The sequence below is a fragment of the Musca domestica genome, unplaced genomic scaffold (genome assembly GCF_030504385.1).
Source record: "Musca domestica strain aabys unplaced genomic scaffold, Musca_domestica.polishedcontigs.V.1.1 33, whole genome shotgun sequence".
NCBI classification, from domain to species: Eukaryota; Metazoa; Arthropoda; class Insecta; order Diptera; family Muscidae; genus Musca; species Musca domestica.
This window is the reverse complement of record NW_026712312.1, coordinates 5,808,326-5,832,645: the sequence shown is the minus strand read 5'-3', so window position 1 is coordinate 5,832,645 and position 24,320 is coordinate 5,808,326. Positions and strand designations below refer to the sequence as shown.

The 24,320-nt window shown below is 34.3% G+C and overlaps 1 protein-coding gene across 7 annotated transcripts in view; it reads left to right on the top strand.

Annotated features, from left to right (window-relative positions):
• The window catches only part of LOC105262409 (tyrosine-protein phosphatase 99A), a 97,137-nt gene extending 75,519 nt beyond the window's left edge, over window positions 1-21,618 (top strand). For 4 of the 7 annotated variants that reach the window (XM_059125509.1, XM_059125508.1, XM_059125506.1 and 1 more), the window contains exons 7-11: window positions 12,117-12,406; window positions 12,478-12,818; window positions 12,893-13,615; window positions 13,683-13,951; window positions 14,010-15,844. In XM_059125509.1, coding sequence (XP_058981492.1) covers window positions 12,117-12,406; window positions 12,478-12,818; window positions 12,893-13,615; window positions 13,683-13,951; window positions 14,010-15,693 — 3,307 coding nt within the window. In that variant the 3' untranslated portion in view covers window positions 15,694-15,844. Of the gene's footprint in view, window positions 1-12,116; window positions 12,407-12,477; window positions 12,819-12,892; window positions 13,616-13,682; window positions 13,952-14,009; window positions 15,845-19,465 lie in introns of those variants that run through there. The other 3 variants (XM_059125512.1, XM_059125511.1, XM_059125510.1) reach the window with 3 other exon arrangements.
• The last annotated feature ends 2,702 nt before the right edge of the window (window positions 21,619-24,320 follow it).

Here is a 24,320-nt window from a genome sequence, read left to right as displayed (position 1 = left end):
CTTTAGAAGAAATCCCAAAAGTCTTCTAATTAAGGCGGCAATCTTGTAATCTATTGGTTCCTTTTGACCACCGCTACCATTTCCACCACACAGCAGAGATGCCTATAGTAATGATTTGGTAATAAAAAAGATTAAGTTGTATTCTACAACTTTAAAAAATAAAATTTAAACACCTTTTCCATTTGAAATCTTTTTAACTTACTCTTTAAACAAAATACATTATATTGTAAAAGAAATGGTTACAAATAGAAAATTAATGAGCATGAGAATATATCAGTTACTGTTACAATTTGGGAGTAAATGGGGAGTTGGAGAACGTGTTAACATAAGAGCAAGAGAGACAGGGCTGCCAACAACATTCCAAAAAAATCGTCATTTGTGAAAATCGGCCAATGTTCAATCATCCAATGTTTGATGAATAATTATTTAAAATATATTTTGCCGTCTGTTATAATTATTTAAATTGTTAACCCTCTATAGAGGAGGACCAAAATGTTCCACTTCATCTAATACAGACAAAAATATTGGTATGTGCAAAATTTACAGGAAATCGAATATTTATATATAATTTTATGTGAAAACGTTTGTGTGTGTGAAATTGGAAGAAAGGTAGATGCTTATTACGCTTTCTTTTGTTTTCAAAATCTAGAACCCTATGTTGGGGAGGTACCAGAAGAAATGGCCCGATCTATACCATCATTATAACAGATCTTGTGTTGATTGAAACTTTGAGAAGTGCTTTGAGAAGTGTCTGGATGGAATCGGATGTTAATTTCGCGTTTTATGAGTTTCATGGATATTCACAATGTTGACCCATTGTGGGAGAGGTACCAAAAGGAGTGGAACGATATATTCCTTCTTAACACTAGACATTGGGTTAATAAAAATATTGTGATGTGTGTAATTTGAAGATAACCGGATGCTTATTTCGGATTTTTTAATCGTTTTCGTTATTCAAAATTTTGACGATTTGTGGGGGGAGGTACCAGAAGGAAAGATCTGTTCTCTACCATATTTATAACAGATCTTGTTTTGATGTAAATATTGAGATGTGCCAAGTCTTAAGGGAATCGGATGTTAATTTCGCGTTTTATGCACTTCATTGATGTTCAAAATTTTGACCATTTTGTGGGTGAGGTACCAGTAGTAGTGGACAGATATATCCATCTTCCCACCCGACCTCGGGCTAGTAAAAACATTGTGATAATAAGGAGTGGACCGATATTGCCCATCTTCGAACTCGATCTAAGATTGATAATAACATTACGATGTGCCAATAATATGCTTATTTCTGAAATGTGTTTTACAATTATTTCACTTCTTCAATATTCGATTACCTAATTCTGGAGTATTCCAGCATTGACTTATTGTCTTCATATTACTCTCTTTTACAGAGAGAGCAATATATCATGAATTCATCCCGGAGAAGAGAATGATCACTTGACTTTTTTACCTATTTGATATGACGATTTTGGTGAAAAGCAAGCAATTTAAATGTGAGAATACATAAAACGCTTTTTTGCCCGCCTTACGAAGAACCATAAGTTTTGAACATTTTTCAGTAAATAAGAATCATACTCACTTCCCGCCTTTCCAAAAAATTATAAGATAAATATTCTTTCAGCAGTAGCATTTCAGAAGGGAAGAATTATAAAAAAGTGTGGAAATAGTGAAACTATAAATTACACATGTCACTAATTGCACATCGGCCACACATGCAACTAAAAATTACACACAATGTGTAACTACACATGAGGTGGCAACACTGTAACACAATGTAACCGTAAGTTTCTCAGAGAGCAATGGCAAAGAATTAAGAATGAAATATATTGGATAATAACAAAGATAGTTAAGATGTTTTGTACATAAAGAGTAGGGAGTTCAGTACAGTAGTGGCAATATAATTATGACTCCATTTCAGTGGCAACACTCCACTCCATCCATCCTATTTTTTATTCCCATTTTTTCGCTATACATATGACGACGATTTTTATCATCTCATTACCAGATTATCATCCTCTGTCTGGCGATAAGTCATTCATTCAGTGTCTAGAGGTGATTTGTTTATTATCAGTCATAATATTGCAATATGTTTTTGTTTATCTTATCTCGGGGGTCAATTGATTTCGATGACAATAAATTGAAAAAAAAATGTTGTATCAGTTTTTCTTAGTAACCAAAAAAAATTGAAATTGCTTAGCAATAAAAAAGGTTAATCAACTTAAATTTGTGGAAGTTATCTAATCTAACCTACTTTCAACAAAGGGATTGTCAAGAAATTTTGGGGGGCAAATGTTGTGGATCATTTGAAGGGAATTCAATTTTGAATGAGTTTTTATTATGAAATAACAGTAATTGGATAAATATTTGAATATAGAAATTGTTCAAATATCAGATTGTTAGGAAATCTTATTACACTCATTCGAAAAAAATATTCAAAGTTATTTTTAGGATATTAAATGCCAGACTGGCACGAGTAAATTCGTGGTACATTTTTAGATTTTTTAACCTTCACAAAGAAATTTATTTAAATTCAAAAAAATTTATTTAAAAAAATGATTTAGCAAAGGAACTGTACTTTGGATTTTTTCCGAATTCATATTTTTGGTTTTCAAAAATTTTCCGATTTTTTTATTTTATATATATTTTACAATAAATTGAACTATAAACTAACAAAGTCGCGGAATCGATTAAACGACACTTTGTTGTACATAGTTTAATTACAAACGTTTCATGTACAAATCTTCTAAATTGTTGACTTGTGAAGTGTAGTTTCCATTATTTATTTTTATTTCCCAAAAAAAAATTCCATTTCAACGACGACAGAGTGATTGATTGCATCGTCGAATATTCATTCAATTCAATAATAAAACAAGGAGAAAACAAATTTGAAAAAATGTTTGGATATTCAAACGTACCTGTGTATAAATGTTTGTATACGAGACATGTGTGTGTGTGTGTTTGATATGAATAAATTCAATTTTAGTTATTCAAAATAAAAACAAAATTTTAAAAGATAAATTGATATTGATGATTATTTTTGGCGTTGCAGTGCATGAACCAATTGGAGAATGAATGCAATACGAGAGTTGTTATTAATAGAGTGCTCTTTGCAAAGACTAGAATGTCAAATTAGCTAAAAAAATTGTTGTTTGGTCGATTTGAATTTTCGAGTTTTTGATCTATAGTTTTGTCACCATGTTTTGATTCTTGAAAAGAGTAATGAAAATGAAAAGTCGACCAAAGGGAGGAATGTGAAATTGGCTCCGAGAGAGCTACTGAGTACGGAGACGGAACGGAGTAAAAATGTCAAAATCAAATGGTGATTTAGCAGACAAAGGTCTCAATTAGGGATGTGTAAGTCGTCTTTTAGATACTCGGCTTTTGGTGTTGATAAGTCTAAAATTAAAAGTCTTCTTTTCTCTGTAATGAAAATCGAAATGTCGCCTATATTGAATTTATTTTCAATTATGAAATTATATATTTTGCTGGAATTTTAAATAGTATACATTTTTATGATAATCTTTTTAAAACATTATTTAATTTTTTTTTTTCTTTTTAAATTGGGAATGCTGATTGAAATTTTAGATTCTTTGGATTTTTAGCTTTTTAGACCCTCCACCAAACATAGTGTGGAGAGTATACTAAGTTCGTCATTCCGTTTGTAACTCATCGAAATAATAACTTTAGACCAAACAAAGTATATACAGGGTGAGATAAAAAAAAAACTGCAACAAAGTCAAAAGCCATAATTTTTACATTTACATTGTTTTTAATTTTATTTATTGGCACGAATTATGTATTTCTGGCAACTTTATTCATGTTCAATGTCAATTCAGTTAAAGGCGTCAAAAATGCCCAAAAATACAATTTTCATTTAGTTCCTAAACCTGATATTTTTGTTACTGTTGAGAATTTAATTAAGTTTTTATTATTATGTTTACCATGCTTTTCTGTGTTTAAACTGATGCTGTTATTAGTTTTTTTCTCTCGGGTAATTTTCCTAGTTTTCTGGTGTTCTTCTCCTCTGGGAAGTGTGTACGTTTTTGCCGTTATGCTTCCGAACAAAGGAAACCTTCAACGGTCATCCAAAGAATGAAGCCTTTCCTGCTTATTGCTTGGCCCAATCTAATAACTAACAGACGTAGCGACTTGCCCGGCAATCTGTGTCGAGTACCATAAAAACGACACAATTTTTTCCCCAACTCCTTCCTCCCCCGCCTGCTGCCTTTTGTATCCTTTTAATTTGCAAAGATGTAAATTACCATTTATGCTTTTGTTTTGCTTAAGTTGTGTCAGAGAGCGAGAGAAGTTTCCAGTATTCTTTTTCAACAATGCCGAGTGAAAACTGGGTGCCCTGTTTGCTTTGTACTAAATCCTTCTTTTTTTGGCATGTTCTCAAGTTGCGTTGGATTATTGTTGGCCTAACAGACAGACAGTCCGACCGGGAGACAGAAAGTTCAAAGGAGAGTTAATTTTTATTTTAATGCAATTAAGTGATGATTTCAGTTCATCGTCAGTGTGGCCCCTCGTCATCTCACCACCATCATCATCGGGTGCAATGCCTCCTTCATTCATGATGCTATACTAAATGGATGGCTGTCATTCTTAACTCTTAATTTTTGTTGAATAAGAACTCGAAATTTTGAATAATTTGGTCGTAATATTCTTTGATCAGTGCAAAATAATATTTTCACAATGTCAATAATTTGAATGGCATGAATAACAAGTGAAATGAAATGCAATTTTACATTTATACATATATTTTCCGTTGAATACGGTCCCCTTCGCAATTCGAACAACGCACGGGAAGAGTTTGTATTTTAAGAATACTCAAAATTAAAAGGTAAAACGTAGGTACTTACTATTGAAACTGCGGTCAGGTTTCCCCATTTATTGAAAATGATCTCCCATTAAAATGTATATGATATGTACACATCCAACATTCAGGCGAATAGTTTTTTTTTTTTTTAATGTGCTAGCCATAACCTGCTGTTATTATAAGTCTCCATATAAGTGTAACAAGTTTTCCAATTGCACTAAGCAACAAAAGAATTGAACAGATGAGCTGGGTGTTGTCATAGCCACACTAAACAAAAGATCATTTGAGAGAGAGAGAGAGAAAGAGAAAAAAGAACAATACAACAATGAGATATATCAGTGATGCCCTATTAGCGATTTTCTGTTATTCCACTTTCAAAAAAAAAATTACTTAAATATATTAAAATATTTCTACAATTATAATCCATACGAATGTATAATATTTCATGTATGCTCATTTTAATTTGCACACGTGAAATATTTATTTAATTAGTTAACTATTAATTATCCATTAACATTTTAAGTTCTCAATGCATATAATGCCCTGGCTCAGATTATATACATAGATTATATTTATACCCTCCACCATAGTGTGGAAGATATATTAAGTTTGTCATTCCGTTTGTAACACTTCAAAGAAAGTATATAAATTCTTGATCAGCATAAAATTCTATGTCGATTTAGCCGTCCGACCGTCTGTGGAAATCACTCTAGCCTCCGAACGAAATTAAGTAGGTTGATAACATTTTACTCAAATGTATATTATGTCTGCAGGACTTTCGGCATTGAAAATGGGCCAAGTAGGTCCACGTTTCGGTATAGTCCCCATATAATGGGAGGAACCATTTTATTTTCGGTATTTTTGTGATTTAAGCGACGTTAATCACCGGAAATGCTTCAAATTTGGTTTTTGAAGTTTGTAATGAAGATTACAGCCTATGACAGAAAATTGTCTGTGCAGGTCCACGCCTTCGTATAGCTTCGGTATTTTGATGATTTTAGCGGCATTATTCACCAGAATGGTTTCAAATTTAGTATTTGAAGTTCGTAATGGATACTACAGCCTAAGACCGAAAATTGTCTACAATGGGACCACCCTTTTTCGGTATTGTGATATTTGCGACATTATTTACCAGAACTGTTTTAAATTTCGTATTTAAAGTTTGAAATCGTTACCACAGCCTATGACAAAAAATTACTTACGCAGCTCCACGTCTATGCATAGCTTCTATATAAAGGTTTTCATTTGAGCGGTATTTTTCGGAGCATTTTTTTTCTTCCGAATTGTGGAGGATATAAAAAGTTCCGAACTTAGCTGCATTTATACTTGTTCGTTATAGCTATTGTAAAGATCCTTGATTGTAAGGTGACTATTGAAGCAAGGGTTAGAAAGATATAGCAATTGGTAAATCGATCATTCCGTATGATATTGCCTATGGCCAGGAACAAAACTTACCGAAATATGCTTAAAGTGACTATTGAAAAATTATGTGTCCCGTAAACATTTTACCTCTTCGCTGTTCTAATAATGGCTACAATTTGGGACTATTAAACGCCGCAGTTATCGTTAAGCTTATTCGTGTCTTGAATCTCTGTGAACGCAAAGTGAGGTTCGTCAAGAACCCAATTTTTCTTCCTGGGGAAAATGAATGTAGCAATCACTACCAGTTTTCAAGAATAACATTCTAATTTTGTTCAAAATCAAAATAAATTCGACTATAGAAAACATACGTTAAATTTAGATTTCATCTCAATAGACCCTATAACCTTGCATAAGCTCCCTCATATTCCAAGGAAAATCAAATTACAGTTAAAATATTAGGTATTTGGAGTGTTTATACCTCTTCACTAACAATTTGTGCGAACCTAAATCTATATATCTTCGGGAAATGTCGCACCTTTACACCACAACAATACCCAAACGAAAAATCGTCTATTATTAAGTTCCCCCACTCATATCAATTCATGTGGCAACACAGCACAATACCAGTTCCTTATCTCTCACCCGTGCTCTCGCACACCCTTAAAAAAAACGAGAATTTCTACCGACACACCAATATACAACACACAACCGTACACAAATGAAATTCTACCATGAGTATCGTTCCCAACAAAAAAATTGAACAGGAAAAAGAGGCGAGGCAGAGAGCGAGCGGAAAGCAACAGAATAGAATAAAGACAAAATACAAACGGACTAAAGAAAACAAAGCTGACTGACTGCTAGCTGGCTGGCTGGCTGCTGATGGCTGATATTTTACAGACGAATTAAACCTAATGAAAACAGTTGCCAACCGATCGTAGCGCTGATCGTGAGAGCTAAGTTGAACCAAAAAAAAATGTACCATAAATGAAATAAAAAAACGCGGGTGTTCGGGGTTCATTTTCTTCTGTCCATCCATCCAACATTTAGAAGAAGTGAATGTAACGAAAATTCCGCACACACGTTCTCGATCGAATCAAAAAAAAAGTGAATTATTAGAATAAAAGCGAAACGTCGTTTCAGATACAAAACATGAAATTTGTCAACGAAAAAACAAGGCAAATTAGTGAAGAAACCCAATGAGCATAGAGAATTACGGCGGCTGCAGCGATAAGACAGATGACAACGCATTTGTCAACTAGTTGAACGCAATTGTTTCGTCGTTGAGGCAGATACGGGTTCGTTTAATCTGTCCGTCGGGACCGGTAAAGGTTGTTCTATCTCTATTTTGGACTAGGTTGAGCTACTTACTACACGTACGCATTTACAAAAAAAAAACACATTTGCACGCTCTCACGCCCTCTGCTATTCAAATTATCATCGATGGTGGACACATTTAGTTTAATTACAGAGAGGAAGAACGTGTTGTTGTGAGAGAGTAAATGCATTTTTTGTTTTTGTTTGAAGTGACACCAATCATGTGATTTATGATTTTTCTCAATAGAAGAATCAATGCAAAAAACAAAACAGATTGTGGTCTTGCTTGCATTCATGCTCATTTTGCCATACTTGCATGCATTATGACGCAATGTTCAAACAAAAAATCTACCAGTGACAACAAATCTACACACATTCACCAAAGCGTAGACTCGAAGACGAGTTGTCGCTGAGAAGAGAATATTAAGTGCAACAAACATCAGTTCTATCTTCCACTATAAAATGCTAAAATCTTCAATAAAACGAAAAAATAAAGAAAAAACTCACAAAAATTCAATAAATTCATGAAAGAGTCACAAAACGACGAGAATTGTGCCAACAAAAACAAATACACTTTACAATCAGCCAAACACACACACACACACACGGACTCGTACTCATCCCGCCCAACAACAATAACAATCATCAATAGAATAAAAAAAAATGACAGAGAAAACAAAAACAGCAGCAGCGGCAACGTATGAAAGACCGGCTAAAACTAAACGCGGTAATTGGTTTACGTAAGTTTCGTCTTTATTAAAATCAGTTTTAGTCTCTTCATAGCCAAATGTGGATCCACACTCTGCACCTCCCTCCGGTTCGACAACCCCTTTGGTTCGTTACGTTAAAATAAACAAAAGTCGTCGTTGAAAATGATCGAGCTAATGCTGTGTGCCAGACGTACGCCACCCCGCAGTGGTACGTAGCTGCTGGGTGGAAAAAGTGTGCCGTTTTTTTTTTTTTCTAGCTCATTTTTTGCACATTTGCGTTTTAGCAGCTTAAGTTGTGATAAGAAATTAATGTCGAAACAAAGATAGGAAACTTCTGCCCTACACTTGGAGAAATGAATAGAACATATGCATATCTAATAATTTACCACTGTTATGAACAATTATACCTCTAGCCTTTAGTAGACATGTGTATTTTTTTATTTAATTATTTCCTTTTATAGCATAGTTTTAGGCGCCGTAACAATCTTATGATAAATGTGCTTTAAAAAGGTTTTACTTCTCTTGTATTTATAGAAGAACTTTTTATACCCTCAGCCATATGGCTAGAGAGTGTATATATCATTTGATACGGCCCAAACCTGTCTCATCGAAACAACCAAATTCTTTTCCGGACATTTAAAGTCGATCGAGCGATGTCCGTCCGTCTGTGGAAATCACTCTAGCTCCGAACAAAATGAAGTAGTTTAATAAAATTTTACTCAAATTTATATTATGTCTGCGGGACTTTTGGTATTAAGAAGGGACCATGTAAGTCCAGGTTTTGGTATGGCCCCATACAATGATACCATATTACATCCTACGACAGAAAATTGTTTGTACAGGTCCACGTCTTCGTATAGCCCCCATATAACGGTACCTCTCTATTTTCGGTATTTTGATGATTTTAGCGACTTTATTCACCGGAATTGTTTCAAATTTGTTATTTGAAGTTCAAAGTTTGGATATTATAGCCTATGACAGAATATTATCCGAACAGGTCCACGTCTTCGTATAGCCTCCATATAATGGTACCTCCCTATTTTCGGTATTTTGATGATTTTAGCGACATTATTTACCGGAATTGTTTCAAATTTGGTATTTAAAGTTCGTAATGGATATTACAGCCTAAGAAGAAAAATTGTCTGTGCAGGCCCACGTCTTCGTATAGCCCCCATATAACGGTTCCTCCCAATATTCGGTACTTTGATGATTTTAGCGACATTAATCACCGGATTTGTTTGAAATTTGGTATTTTAAGTTCGTAATGGATACTACAGCCTGTGACAGAAAATTGTCTGTGCAGGTCTACGTGTTCGTATAGCCGCCATATAATGGTACCTCCCTATTTTTGATATTTTGATGATTTTAGCGACATTATTCTCCAGAATTGTTTCAAATTTGGTATTTGAAGTTCGTTATGCATATTACAGCCTACGACAGAAAATTGTTTGTGCAGGTCCACGTCCCCGTATAGCCCTCATATAACGGTTCCTCCCAATATTCGGTATTTTGATAATTTTGGCGACATTATTCACCGAAAATGTTTCAAATTTGATATTTGAAGTTCGTAATGAATACTACAGCCTATGACAGAAAATTGTCCATTCAAGTTCACGCCTTCGTATAGCTTCCATATGACGGCACCTCCCGATACTCGGTATTTTTTATGATTTAAACGACATTATTCACCGGAATTGTTTCAAATTTGGTGTTTGAAGTTCGTTATGCATATTACAGCCTACGACAGAAAATTGTCTGGTATAGCCCCCATATAATATATAATTTAATTTTTTGAAAATTGTCAAATTCAATTAACATGGTGGGGGGCATTCAAAGTTCGGCCCGATCGAAATTGCTTTACTTTTATATAGATACTATACTTAATAGTCATATTCAATATTATAGTATTGTAGTAATACGAAATATTACTCCCTCCACCCACAGCGGAGAAGGTCATATTCGTAATTACATCTTGAAAAATAATCTACTTTCAAAAGGGTACTTAAACTTATATCTGTTGTGTACGAAGTAATATAATAAAAGCTCAAGTAAAAACTGTAAAATTGAAACACAATTAAATATGCTGAGTGATCTACGGTAACTTCGTGACGTTACGATTTCGACTTGAATACAATATAATGAATCTTAAATGACCTTTGTATTTCAATAAACGCAAATAAAAATACATGTGAAGTAAATAAATACTTGTTATGTTAATAATAATAATATATAAATGCTGCTTATAAACACGACAATTAACATGTTTATTTATAAATCCAAACCCTGAACGGAATAAAGTAAATTATAGTACCATGTTAAAGTAATATAAATATTTTTTCTTTCTAAGGATTGTGTTAATGAGATCTTTTCATAAGCCCAAAATTATTTTTTACTTTGTATTGCATTAAATGCATTCAATTGTCCCCCACTCTTCTTTGTGATTATTTACGCATCCATAAATGTGAGAAACACTCAAAGCAAACGTTCTGATTGTCTATAAATGCAAATGAGTTTTTTTTTTCGTATTTATTATTGACTCAATGTTTCAAATATGAATGCGTTCTGTTTTGAATAGGCAACACAAAAAAATGTTTTCAATAAAAATTAGGACCTCGTTTTTATGCAGGTGTAGTAGGCCCAAGTACGTGAGCTTTATTAGCATTTAAGAATGTTCTACAATTCCCACAAAATCAAGAAAATGTCCAAAATGAATCATCAACTTGGGAAACCTGAGAAATCTCAGATATTTAATTTGAGGCTTGGCAACAACATAATGCCCCAATTTCCTAAATAATCCACTTACAAATACTCTCTCGTTTATATTTCCTTTAGAAACCAAAAATTAGTCCAGTAGATAAAAGAAGTACTAAACTAAACCATAGTGTCGTTAAATTTTCCTAATTTTATTTTTCTATTCATCGCCAAGGAACAAGAAATTGTTAATGCTTCGCTAAATTTTTATAGTTAACTCTATTCATAAGGTTGAACAACAAGCAGAGCACACTTCACTATCTAACCAAGTTGTGGGAGCGGAGCAAAGGGGGTTGCGGACGGACGTGTTAAGGTATATAGGTGTAGTTGGATTCCATAAGAACCTTCCGCCGTTAAGAAAAAAAAAAACTCACACATATTGTAGTATTCGTCATCGCCATCAACCTGTGTACACATTTTGATAGCAACAACTTGCTTGCCAGTCTGCTTGACGCCAAAACAGATATAATCTTCTTTGAATTTTGCAATACCCTTCGGATTTTCTAAGAAATTCCGCAAGCAACGAAGCATTTTATTTTTCTTTCTTCAATTCCACACAGAGCATGGAGGAAAACCTCAATACTTATTCTCTGATCGTCGTCATCGTAGCATCTTTACATTTTCTTTTCCTATGTTTCTCCACTTCAAAATTTCCCAAAGAGTTTCCATCACTTTGAATACAACAGCAGCAGCTATCTTGGTCTATGGCTGTTGAGGTGTTACCAAGTGTAGTTACTTAATACCATATTCCATGGGAAAGAAGTGTAGCTTACATCACGTACGTAATCTACGCTAATAAATTAGTTATTAACGCTATCAGAACAGCGTGAAAACACAAGAGGATGAGGTTAGAAATAAAGAGAGAGCGAGAAAATAGCACTTAAATATTTTCACCATGAAATGCTAATGAAAACAAGATGCAATTATGGCATTGTGTTAGAATCGAAAGGTGTAAATTCGTAGTTAGTTAACAGGCTTAGAAATTTTTACGTCGACGGTAATGGTTATCAAATTATACGCAATATAAAATATAGAGATGACCTAAAACTATGTAAAAGAGTTGAAATGATATAAAGCTTTTTTTTTTAATATATTTATTATTTATTTTTCCACTGACAAAATATATTAATCATTTTTGAAATTTTATTTCTTTTCAGCAGGAAGTGTTTCCATGCTGCCTATTATTATTTGGATGATCCACCACATCATCCAAATGTGCCACAGGTCGACTGGGAGGTACCAGTTGAGATTGGTGGAGAAATTCGGGCAGCTGTCCCCGTCAATGAGTTCGCCAAACATGTTGCCTCGTTGCATGCCGATGGTGATATCGGTTTCAGTCGTGAATATGAAGCCATACAAAACGAATGCATTTCCGATGATTTACCCTGTGAACATTCGCAACATCCCGAAAACAAGAAAAAAAATCGTTATTTAAATATTACAGCCTGTAAGTATGCAACAAATAATCATATAAGTTATTTCAATTTTATAATTTCTCGCCCAATCTTTCTCTTTTAGATGATCACAGTCGAGTTCATCTACATCCCATTCCTGGCCAGAAAAAGAATCTAGACTACATAAATGCCAACTATATTGATGGATATCAAAAGGCGAGGGCCTTCATTGGGACTCAAGGTCCATTGCCCGATACCTTTGATTGTTTTTGGCGCATGATTTGGGAACAACGTGTTGCCATCATTGTAATGATTACGAATTTAGTAGAACGTGGCCGCCGCAAATGTGATATGTATTGGCCCAAGGAGGGTGTAGAGACCTATGGGGTCATACAAGTGAAACTAGTCGATGAGGAAGTAATGGCCATGTATACCGTGAGAACTTTACAAATTAAACATTTGAAGGTAAACAGCATTGTTGGAATATTTTTTGCACTCAAATTCCTATATAATTTCATTGTCATTTTCTCATTTTGCAGCTCAAGAAAAAGAAACAGTGCAATACTGAAAAAATCGTCTATCAATATCATTACACCAATTGGCCAGACCATGGGACACCCGATCATCCCTTGCCGGTATTGAATTTCGTTAAGAAATCATCCGCTGCAAATCCACCTGATGCTGGTCCCATTGTTGTGCACTGTAGTGCTGGTGTGGGCCGTACCGGTACTTATATCGTACTCGATGCCATGCTCAAGCAAATCCAACACAAGGGTGTTGTCAACAGTTTTGGTTTCCTGCGCCACATTCGTATACAGAGAAATTTCTTGGTACAAACCGAAGAACAATATATTTTCATACACGACGCCCTAGTTGAGGCCATTGCATCGGGTGAAACAAATCTAACGGCTCAACAAATCGAGGAACTGAAGAATTGTACACCATATTTGGAGCAGCAGTATCGCAACATTATCCAATTCCAGACCAAAGATGTACACATTGCATCGGCAATGAAGCAAGTTAATTCGATCAAGAATCGTGGTGCTATATTCCCCATCGAGGGCAGTAGGGTACATCTAACACCCAAGCCGGGTGAGGAGGGTAGCGATTATATAAATGCCTCATGGCTGCATGGGTTTAGAAGACTGCGTGACTTTATTGTCACCCAACATCCCATGACCCATACGGTCAAAGATTTTTGGCAAATGGTATGGGATCATAATGCCCAGACAATTGTTTTACTCTCGTCGCTGGATGAAATCGTAAGCAATCAGAAAAATATATATATTAAACAAGTTTTTTAATTGTCCCCTTTGTGTTTTTTCACAGAATTTTGCCCAATTCTGGCCAGATGACACATCACCCATCGAAAGTGATTATTATCGTGTCAAGTTTTTGAGTAAAACAAACAAATCCGATTATGTTAGCCGTGATTTCGTTATACAATCAATACAGGACGACTATGAACTAAGTGTGAAAATGTTACACTGCCCCAGCTGGCCGGAAATGTCGAATCCCAGCAGCATTTATGATTTCATAGTCGATGTCCATGATCGGGGCAATGATTATCGTAATGGACCAATTGTTGTTGTGGATAGGTAAGCTGTTACATTTGAAATGAAATTATGAAGTCTAACCACTGCTTTGTTTTTCCAGATATGGCGGCGCCCAAGCCTGTACATTTTGTGCCATTTCTTCGCTGGCGATTGAGATGGAATACTGTCAAATGGCAAATATCTATCAATATGCCAAATTGTATCACAACAAACGTCCCGGTGTTTGGACATCTAGTGAAGATATACGCTTAATATACAACATACTCGCTTTGCTGCCACGTAATCTGCAGTTGCTGAAACGAACTGCCATCAAAATTGAAATTGAGGATGTGACAACAGCAACGCCGGATCTATATAGTAAAATTTGCAGTAATGGTAATAATGATTTACAACAAAAACACAATAGTGAAACAAAACGTAATAGCAGTTCTCAATCAAATCAAAAATCAATTTTAAATCAAAACAATTCCAATCCAAATCCGAATCCTACAACAACGAATTCATGTCTAAATTACAACAATCATAGTAACACAACAACAGCAACAACAACAATAACAACAAATGCACCAGCAATCACAGCCACACCAACACAGACAACAGCCATATCTGCTGTTGGTGGTAACGCTGCTGCTGCTGCTGCATTACATATTCAAAATAATCAGTCATCATCATTACCATCTCCCACACAAAATTCTGTATCCCATAACAATTATAACTTATCTGCTACAGCAAATACAACAACTACAACAAATCCAAATTCAAATCTATCAAGATCATCTTCATTATTGGAAAACGTCCATCACCACCATAACAACCACCACCACCACCAAAACCATAGCCATAATTATAACAATCATCATCATCATCATAATAATCCTTCAATACCACCACCTTCCCATAATAATAGTAATTTATGTATGAATATAACCTCTAACAGTGAAACTAATTCTAATTTTAATAATTCTTCTAATACTATAACTACTACCAATACCACCAACGATTCTACTACTACTACTACTACTCCCACAACCACCACTACTACTACTACTCCATCATTGTCTACTAACCACGGTGATGGGGATGATCTAAATTCTACTGTCAATGCATCTGCAACAACAACAACAACACAACCACCTCCGCCACCACAATTTGCCGGTACTATTGCAAATGTTGACGAAAACTCAACATCATCACCGGTCTATCAACAACAACAACAAATGCTGGCCCTATTAAATCAACAACAATATATTCAACACTTTGCCAATCAAAATGACATCACGGATGTTGATTGTGATAATATAACCTCATACACTCCACCACCTCCACCGGCGGCATTCAATACTGGATTCTCGTCATCGTCCTCGGTAACCAATAAAAATGTGACGGGCTCACCACCACATCATGCTGCTTTGCATATTGTCGATCATCATCCGATTGATGCAATTGTTGATTATCCCATGGGTTATAATCCACCCACAATTGCCGATGCCGATTATCCTCCATCGTTGGGTGTAACACCATCAACGTCTTCATCGACTGTCATCAATGCCAATGAAATTACCACACCATTACTAAATCCTCCAACCAATTCATCCATGAATACATCAACGAATTCCCCTTCACCAATACCCCAACCAAATGCTTCTACTTCTCCATCTCCCTCACCGGCGACAACGCCAACGGCATTCTTTAATAATCCCAATACTAACAATGGTGCTTGTCTAAATAATCTCACCTCCACATCCACAGTTACTGATGCTCAAAGCTTAGATATCGTAGGTTAAATTATGCAATAGACGATAAAAACCTAAAAATAACACAACAACAACAAATAAATAAAATGAGGAATATATATATACACACATAGAGATATAATCATATGAGTCGTTCCAAGTGGAGTCGGGCAAATGAGCAAAAAGTTTTTAATAATTTAAAATTTTTTTTTTGTCGTAACAGACAAAACCAACTTACATGGTTATGCTACTTCGTTCAGGCTGAACGAAAGCATAACAAGTGGAAAAAGATGTAAATGTTTATAAGTGCGGTTGTAAGATTTAGAAGACTTTCCAAGAGAATTTTAGTTTTATTTAATTCTTTGGTTCCTCTTCTATTGAGCTTACGATCTCGTCACTTGGGTAAAAAAATGTTTTTTGTCATAGAAGTTATTTTTAAAATAACTTCTGGGGAGAATATCCCAGACAAAAACAAGGGAACTGATGAGGATTGGTGGCTCTTTCCGAAACCTAGGTATTCCCTGCCTTACCCCCTGGTAAACATTACCATCGTTCTCCACTAATAAACAAACGTTGTTTTTATAAAAACAACAATAAAGGGATAAAGCCAGACCATTTTGCAACAACAAAATACTACGATATCCCGAACAAACAAGCCACACTGTTCTATTAATAGACAAGGCACGGTCGACGAAGGGGTTTTTGTCGTAACAGACAAAACCAACTTACATGGTTATGCTACTTCGTTCAGGCTGAACGAAAGCATAACAAGTGGAAAAAGATGTAAATGTTTAAAAGTGCGGTTGTAAGATTTAGAAGACTTTCCAAGAGAATTTTAGTTTTATTTAATTCTTTGGTTCCTCTTCTATTGAGCTTACGATCTCGTCACTTGGGTAAAAAAATGTTTTTTGTCATAGAAGTTATTTTTAAAATAACTTCTGGGGAGAATATCCCAGACAAAAACAAGGGAACTGATGAGGATTGGTGGCTCTTTCCGAAACCTAGGTATTCCCTGCCTTACCCCCTGGTAAACATTACCATCGTTCTCCACTAATAAACAAACGTTGTTTTTATAAAAACAACAATAAAGGGATAAAGCCAGACCATTTTGCAACAACAAAATACTACGATATCCCGAACAAACAAGCCACACTGTTCTATTAATAGACAAGGCACGGTCGACGAAGGGGTTTTTGTCGTAACAGACAAAACCAACTTACATGGTTATGCTACTTCGTTCAGGCTGAACGAAAGCATAACAAGTGGAAAAAGATGTAAATGTTTATAAGTGCGGTTGTAAGATTTAGAAGACTTTCCAAGAGAATTTTAGTTTTATTTAATTCTTTGGTTCCTCTTCTATTGAGCTTACGATCTCGTCACTTGGGTAAAAAAATGTTTTTTGTCATAGAAGTTATTTTTAAAATAACTTCTGGGGAGAATATCCCAGACAAAAACAAGGGAACTGATGAGGATTGGTGGCTCTTTCCGAAACCTAGGTATTCCCTGCCTTACCCCCTGGTAAACATTACCATCGTTCTCCACTAATAAACAAACGTTGTTTTTATAAAAACAACAATAAAGGGATAAAGCCAGACCATTTTGCAACAACAAAATACTACGATATCCCGAACAAACAAGCCACACTGTTCTATTAATAGACAAGGCACGGTCGACGAAGGGGTTTTTGTCGTAACAGACAAAACCAACTTACATGGTTATGCTACTTCGTTCAGGCTGAACGAAAGCATAACAAGTGGAAAAAGATGTAAATGTTTATAAGTGCGGTTGTAAGATTTAGAAGACTTTCCAAGAGAATTTTAGTTTTATTTAATTCTTTGGTTCCTCTTCTATTGAGCTTACGATCTCGTCACTTGGGTAAAAAAATGTTTTTTGTCATAGAAGTTATTTTTAAAATAACTTCTGGGGAGAATATCCCAGACAAAAACAAGGGAACTGATGAGGATTGGTGGCTCTTTCCGAAACCTAGGTATTCCCTGCCTTACCCCCTGGTAAACATTACCATCGTTCTCCACTAATAAACAAACGTTGTTTTTATAAAAACAACAATAAAGGGATAAAGCCAGACCATTCTGCAACAACAAAATACTACGATATCCCGAACAAACAAGCCACACTGTTCTATTAATAGACAAGGCACGGTCGACGAAGGGGTTTTTGTCGTAACAGACAAAACCAACTTACATGGTTATGCTACTTCGTTCAGGCTGAACGAAAGCATAACAAGTGGAAAAAGATGTAAATGTTTATAAGTGCGGTTGTAAGATTTAGAAGACTTTCCAAGAGAATTTTAGTTTTATTTAATTCTTTGGTTCCTCTTCTATTGAGCTTACGATCTCGTCACTTGGGTAAAAAAAATGTTTTTTGTCATAGAAGTTATTTTTAAAATAACTTCTGGGGAGAATATCCCAGACAAAAACAAGGGAACTGATGAGGATTGGTGGCTCTTTCCGAAACCTAGGTATTCCCTGCCTTACCCCCTGGTAAACATTACCATCGTTCTCCACTAATAAACAAACGTTGTTTTTATAAAAACAACAATAAAGGGATAAAGCCAGACCATTTTGCAACAACAAAATTTTTGGAAGAATTCTTAAAATATTGGCGTCTAATTTTGTAGTATGTGTGAATGAATCCAGCACATTTCTCTGAGAAAAATACTAAGACTTTGTTGTCCGCAATGTTTTTTATTTATTTATTGGCTATATCTTTATGGAAAAAGGTATTCCCCGAAAAAATTTCTATGTTGTCCGTAATATGTTAAAATTTTATGTGGCTGTTTGTTTGTTGAATAGAATAATGTTTTATAATTATAAAGTTTGTACGGATGTGAATAAGTTGGCTAGGTATATAGGTGATGGTACATAAGCAGCTTGGCCAAAATTCCCAAATTAAAAGGGAAAATAACCACAGGATTCGAAGGCAGCTCTGTCATTCCTTTATAATGTGTCACAAAATATGCCATATGCCAAGCTTAAGTCCAGTCGACCCGTCGTAGTCTCAAAACACAAATAGCAGTTCTTAAGTTTTTTGTCTTCAATTTCCTTAAAATGTGGGCTCATTTATATTTATTTGTAAGGTAAATAAATGAAATGAATGTATTTTTACAATTTTCCAATTTTATGCAATAAATATACCAGTAACGCGAGAGCTATCTGAAACTTGCTGGAAAATATATCGGTATAATGATAACGTTTTTACAGAATTTGATTTTTAAAATCACATTATTTTAAATTCGCCTAAAGCTCTGGACCCAAGTGTGTACCCATAAACATAGATATTAGAATTACAAATAAGTAATAAATTGTAATGTAAAGCAAACAACAACAACAAAAAGATCTTATGCACACACACAGTGGACATATTTAAAACACTCACAAAACAAACAAACAAATAATACATTCACAAAAAAAGAAAGGACAAGGATAACTAACCTTAAAAAACTAAACCGAAGAGTAAAAAATGTGAAACAAAAATTGTAGATTAGCACCAAACAAAAATTATTATTAAAAAATGAAAAAAAACAAAACAAAAATGGAAAAACAAATTCACAAAAATACATCAAAAACCATCATGCATACACATACATCATAAATAGTTCATTCGCGTAATTATACATTTATACAGATTATATATAAATATAGATATATTACCTATATACAAGGTGGAAACATGCAATCCCTTTTCTTCCCCCCGCCAAATCCTATCCCATTATTATCGAACGACCATCCTTATTATTACTATTATTATTATTACCATTAGCAGCCCTTATATTTAATAACGATGACTTTCCCTATTTTCCTAGGATATACGTTTCTAAATTTGTAACACAAAAATCAACGACTTATTTTTTAAGTAAAATGTCTAATTTTTTATATACATATAACAAATTGCATATATATAGTTTTTTTTTTAAATATATAAATATTAATATTTTTTCTATTAAATTATTTATTTAGTTTGTATGTAATATTGAGTTGGCGTAATATCCACACACACACACACATACATATATAAATAGCATTACATTTATACATTGCCTGTGTATTTTACTGTAATTAAGTTTTAACCATACAAAACAACAAAATGTTGTATCCTTAGTCATTTGTTATTACAAAATCAAAAAACAAAAAAAACCTAAAACATAAAACATAACAAAAATGTATATGTATATCATTATTTCTTGATCTCTCCCACATTTCTGGGCTCTGGACAGATGGCGACGAGGTGACAACGACAAGTGTAGCGTAAGTCGAGTTTTATATAGTGTGCTTGTATTTCTTCCTGATAAGAAATTGTATTTGTCAAATAAAACAAAAGAAAAATAATAATTAAACAAAAGAACAAAACCCAATCCCGTTTAATTTAAATGGAGTATTAATTGCATTACAAAGTGTTTTGGATTTACGATAATCCTCTCAAAGGAGTTTTCATACATATTGCTAGGAATTGATTAATTAGAATTAAAATCGAAAATCCTTCCCAAAGGCATCTTCCAGAATAGAACCATACCTTAAATGATATATTCTTAAATTTGATTTTGATTTTTGCCGGATTCAAGAAAATATATACATTTTGTCTCGGTTGCAAATGAATCAGTAAAAAACTCACGTTTTCATTGGAACGGGCTTTGGCCATTTTGATCGAACTTGTTGTGGAAATTCAGTTCATGTTTTAGTACATAGTGACAAAGACAACGTGGGAGGAACATCTCGAGAGATCAGCATCTTATTGTAGGAAAGAAAAGCAGTGTATACGTGAAGTGAGTACTCGGAAGAAAGCCATTTGGTGACCAGATTAAAAAACGACAAATGTAATTTTTTGAGCATATATTACGTAAAAATAGGCACTGATCTTATCAAAAGGCGTAGGTATATTTTAGTAATTTTCCCTCTAGTGCCACATATACTACTCTTGAACCATTTTTTGATTCCTTAAAATTGCCTAGAATTAGAAAATATTCATTTTTCTTTTTTCATTCAAAAAATATTTTTTTCTTTGAATCTGATTTTTTTTATTTTTTTAAAATATTTTAACCCAAAAACAAAAAAAATCTCACAAATATTCAGATATATAAAACAAAAATCTTAAGAACCTATAAAATCTGTATAATTTGACAAGTAACGACTTAAACGTTATTATGCCTACCGATGTCCCATTATCGCTTTTCCAGCATCTTAAAATGTTTTCAAAATCTAAATAAAACATGTTCTCAAAGTCTGTCTTTTGCCCATTGTCAAACCAATATTTGTACTCCTTGTTTTAAAACATATTTTAATTGATCCCCAGTGTATCCCTAATTTATTGGTATAATGTCCGTCCTAATTTCAAATTGTTTTTTCAACATGAATTCAATTCCTCGAAAAAAAAACAAAAATGTTGTAAAAAAAAACCGAAATAAATATTGCTCATATAGCCCATAGATAAAATTTTGAAAAAAAGAAAATAAATCGAAAATACATACTAAAAAAAACTTCAAACAAAACAAAAAACATTTACAAATAAGCACCAAGGCACAAGTGATTGAATAAAAGAAATACATATGTAAATACACTTTATAAATATAGAATAAATTACGTATTTATAAATAAAGAAGAACAAAAAACAAACAGAATAAATACATAAGATAATTTTTGTAAATTTTATGTACTAATTTAAAAAAAAAAGAAAAACACAAAATACAATTTTAATTTTTAAATAAGCCAATCGAAAAACCGAATATCTCTGATTACAAATGGAATGTTTCAAAATGACATGAATTGAATGTAAAATTCTTTAATTTCACTTCATTCATTTTTTTTCTTTGGAACTCTACACTTAAGGACAAGATATAAGGAAGAAACCCAACAAGCAAACAAGTATTATACATTATAATAAAGCAAATACAAAACAACAAAAAAAAACAAAAAGAGAATGAAATAAATATACGAAAGAAACGATTTAACGAATAAAATAAAATGTGTTTGTTTTAATTACAAGGCTTTTCTAAAATACATTGTGAACTGCGGCTGATGAGAATTGTATTGATGGGTCTTTACGTTTCAAAATATATTGATAACGAGATCTCATACAGGGTGAATTAAAAAAACTGCAACAATCGCCATGATTTTTATTTTTTTAAATTTTATTGAATGAAAGCAAAACTGTCGGAAATAGCATCAAATTTTAGATTTGTTCGAATTGGTAACCTTTGGCGCGAATTATGACCTTTAAACGGCCAATGGAAGCGTCACACGCTGCCCAATTGTTGTTCTGCGGTATTTTGGCCCCTTCCCGGCGAAGCACTTGCTTGAGGTGTCGAAGGTGAAGGAAATCGAGCATTCATACCCGATTTCTGGTTACGAGAAATATTTAGATATATCACGTTGTAAAGAATCGCCGATTTGTTTCGCAAGTTATGACAGATAAAAGTATTGGAAATTTTGACCCTTTGTGGGTGAGTTACCAGAAGGGGTTATCTTCGCAACAGACCTTACATTAGCAAAAATATTTGGATGTGTGAAATTTGTTATTTTATTTCGCTTTTTTTTGAGCGTTTCGTTTTTCAGAATCTTGAACCTTATGTGGGGGAGGTACCAGAAGAATCTTGTGTTGATGGAAAATATTGAGATGTATCAAGTCTGAATGGAAACGGACGTTATTTTAGCGTTTTATGAGCTTCATGAATATTCAATATTTTTACCCTTTGTGGGGGAGGTACCAGAAGGAGTCGACCGATATATTCTATCTTCACACCCAACCTTTGGTTAATAAAAACAATGTGAAGGATGTAATTTGAAGAGAACCGGATGATATGTTAGTTTTGGTTATTCAAAATGTTGGCCCTTTGTGGAGAAGGTACCAGAAGGAATGGTCCGATCTCTACCATCTTTATAACAGATCTTGTGTTGATGGGAATATTGAGATGTACCAAGTCTGAATAGAATCGGATGTTATTTTCGCGTTTTATGAGCTTCATGAATATTCAAAATGTTGACCCTTTGAGGCGGAGGTACCAGAAGGAGTCGGCCGATATATTCCATCTTCACACCAAACCTTTGGTTAATAAGAACAATGTGATGTGTTTAATTTGAAGAGAACCGGATGCTTCATTTCGAGTTTTATAAGGAAGGTGCTTGATGGAGTGGACCGATATTGTCCATTTTCACACCTGAGCTGGCACTGGTGCAAATATTGGAATTTGCAATGTTAAGCAAAATCTTTCTCTTTCTGTGCAGAAAATTATTTTCTTTGAAAATGTCGGCATTTTGTGGAGAGGCACCGGAAGGAGTGGACCGATATTGCCCATCTCCGAACTCGATCTAAGTTTGATTATATTACGATATACCAAGTTTGAATTAAATCGGATACTCGAGAGTTATCGTGCGCACCAGCCAGCCAGTCAGACGGACGGACATCGCTAGATCGACTCCAAATGCTCTGAGACGGATCTGGTCAGATACGAATCGGTCAACTGCTTCGGCTGGCTCAAGGCTGGCGGTATAAATATGTCGGCAAAACCGACTTGTTTTTTTTTGTTTTAAATCCTCTCTTCTCTCTTTCCTATCCTATCTCCAACAACTTTATTCTTACTAGGATGAACACAATGGACCAAAGGCCTTCGAGTGAAGCAGTTGCTAAATCCCGTGTAGGTGCGCATCCTTAAACCAAACCACCTAATCATCTAATATTACACAGATGGCACACAATAAAATTGAAATGGGGCCAAGATACGGATGGGAGCTAAATCTAAATTTGGACCGATAACACCAATAACACCAATGGGGTTCGTCTTTGGGCCAAACAAATGATTTCATCTCAATTGGGCAATAAATGAAACCTGTACGTTTTTTACAAAAATACATGGACAGACGGACGTTTCAGAATATGATACTATTATTTTCATTAAAAGAAACTATGGGTCAAACAAATGTACAAAGACATAATACCATGTACGACAATGTGGTGCAACGAGGTAGCCAGAAATGCCTTCCGAAACAATTTCGGGGGATTCAAACGTCAAAAAATTCGAATTTCAAACAAAATTCTTTAAAAATATTTTAAAAATTGAAAAATGTTGTTTTGGGAATCATCATTATTTCTCATTCCTGAGAGTAAAAAAAAAATTGAGGTTTCCTCACATTTAGTTTTTACATTTGAGGCATTTAGTGCAAACATTTCAAATGTCGCCCTTCTCCCACCTAATCCTATTTTCTTCCACACCCAGAAAATCCATGAAGGCACCACCAGTTGCATTGTGAAACACCCACACAAAAGACATGTTAAAAAATTGTATTCAAAAACACAACGCACGCGATTCAGCAATTATTGGTGTCATTTAACTATTTGGCTTTGCAGCCACCAGTAGTAATTAAACTCTTCTTATGTACTTTGCCGTGTAGCTGCATATATCAACGGTTTTAACAATGTTGGGTTAGTGTTAGTTTTTTTGTTTTATCAAATTGTCAAATTTATTACGTAGGATTATGTGAGGCGGCCGCAAATTCCAGTGTTATCAGACAGGGTGACGTTGATGATATTAATATCCTCATTAGGTGTACTTATTGAGACTTAAAATTGATTGTTTTGCTTTTCATCAACGTTTTTTTTTATCTATTTGTGCTTTCCCCATACGCAACAGCAGAATTACTATTATACAAATATGGGTTTTTTTACGGAGG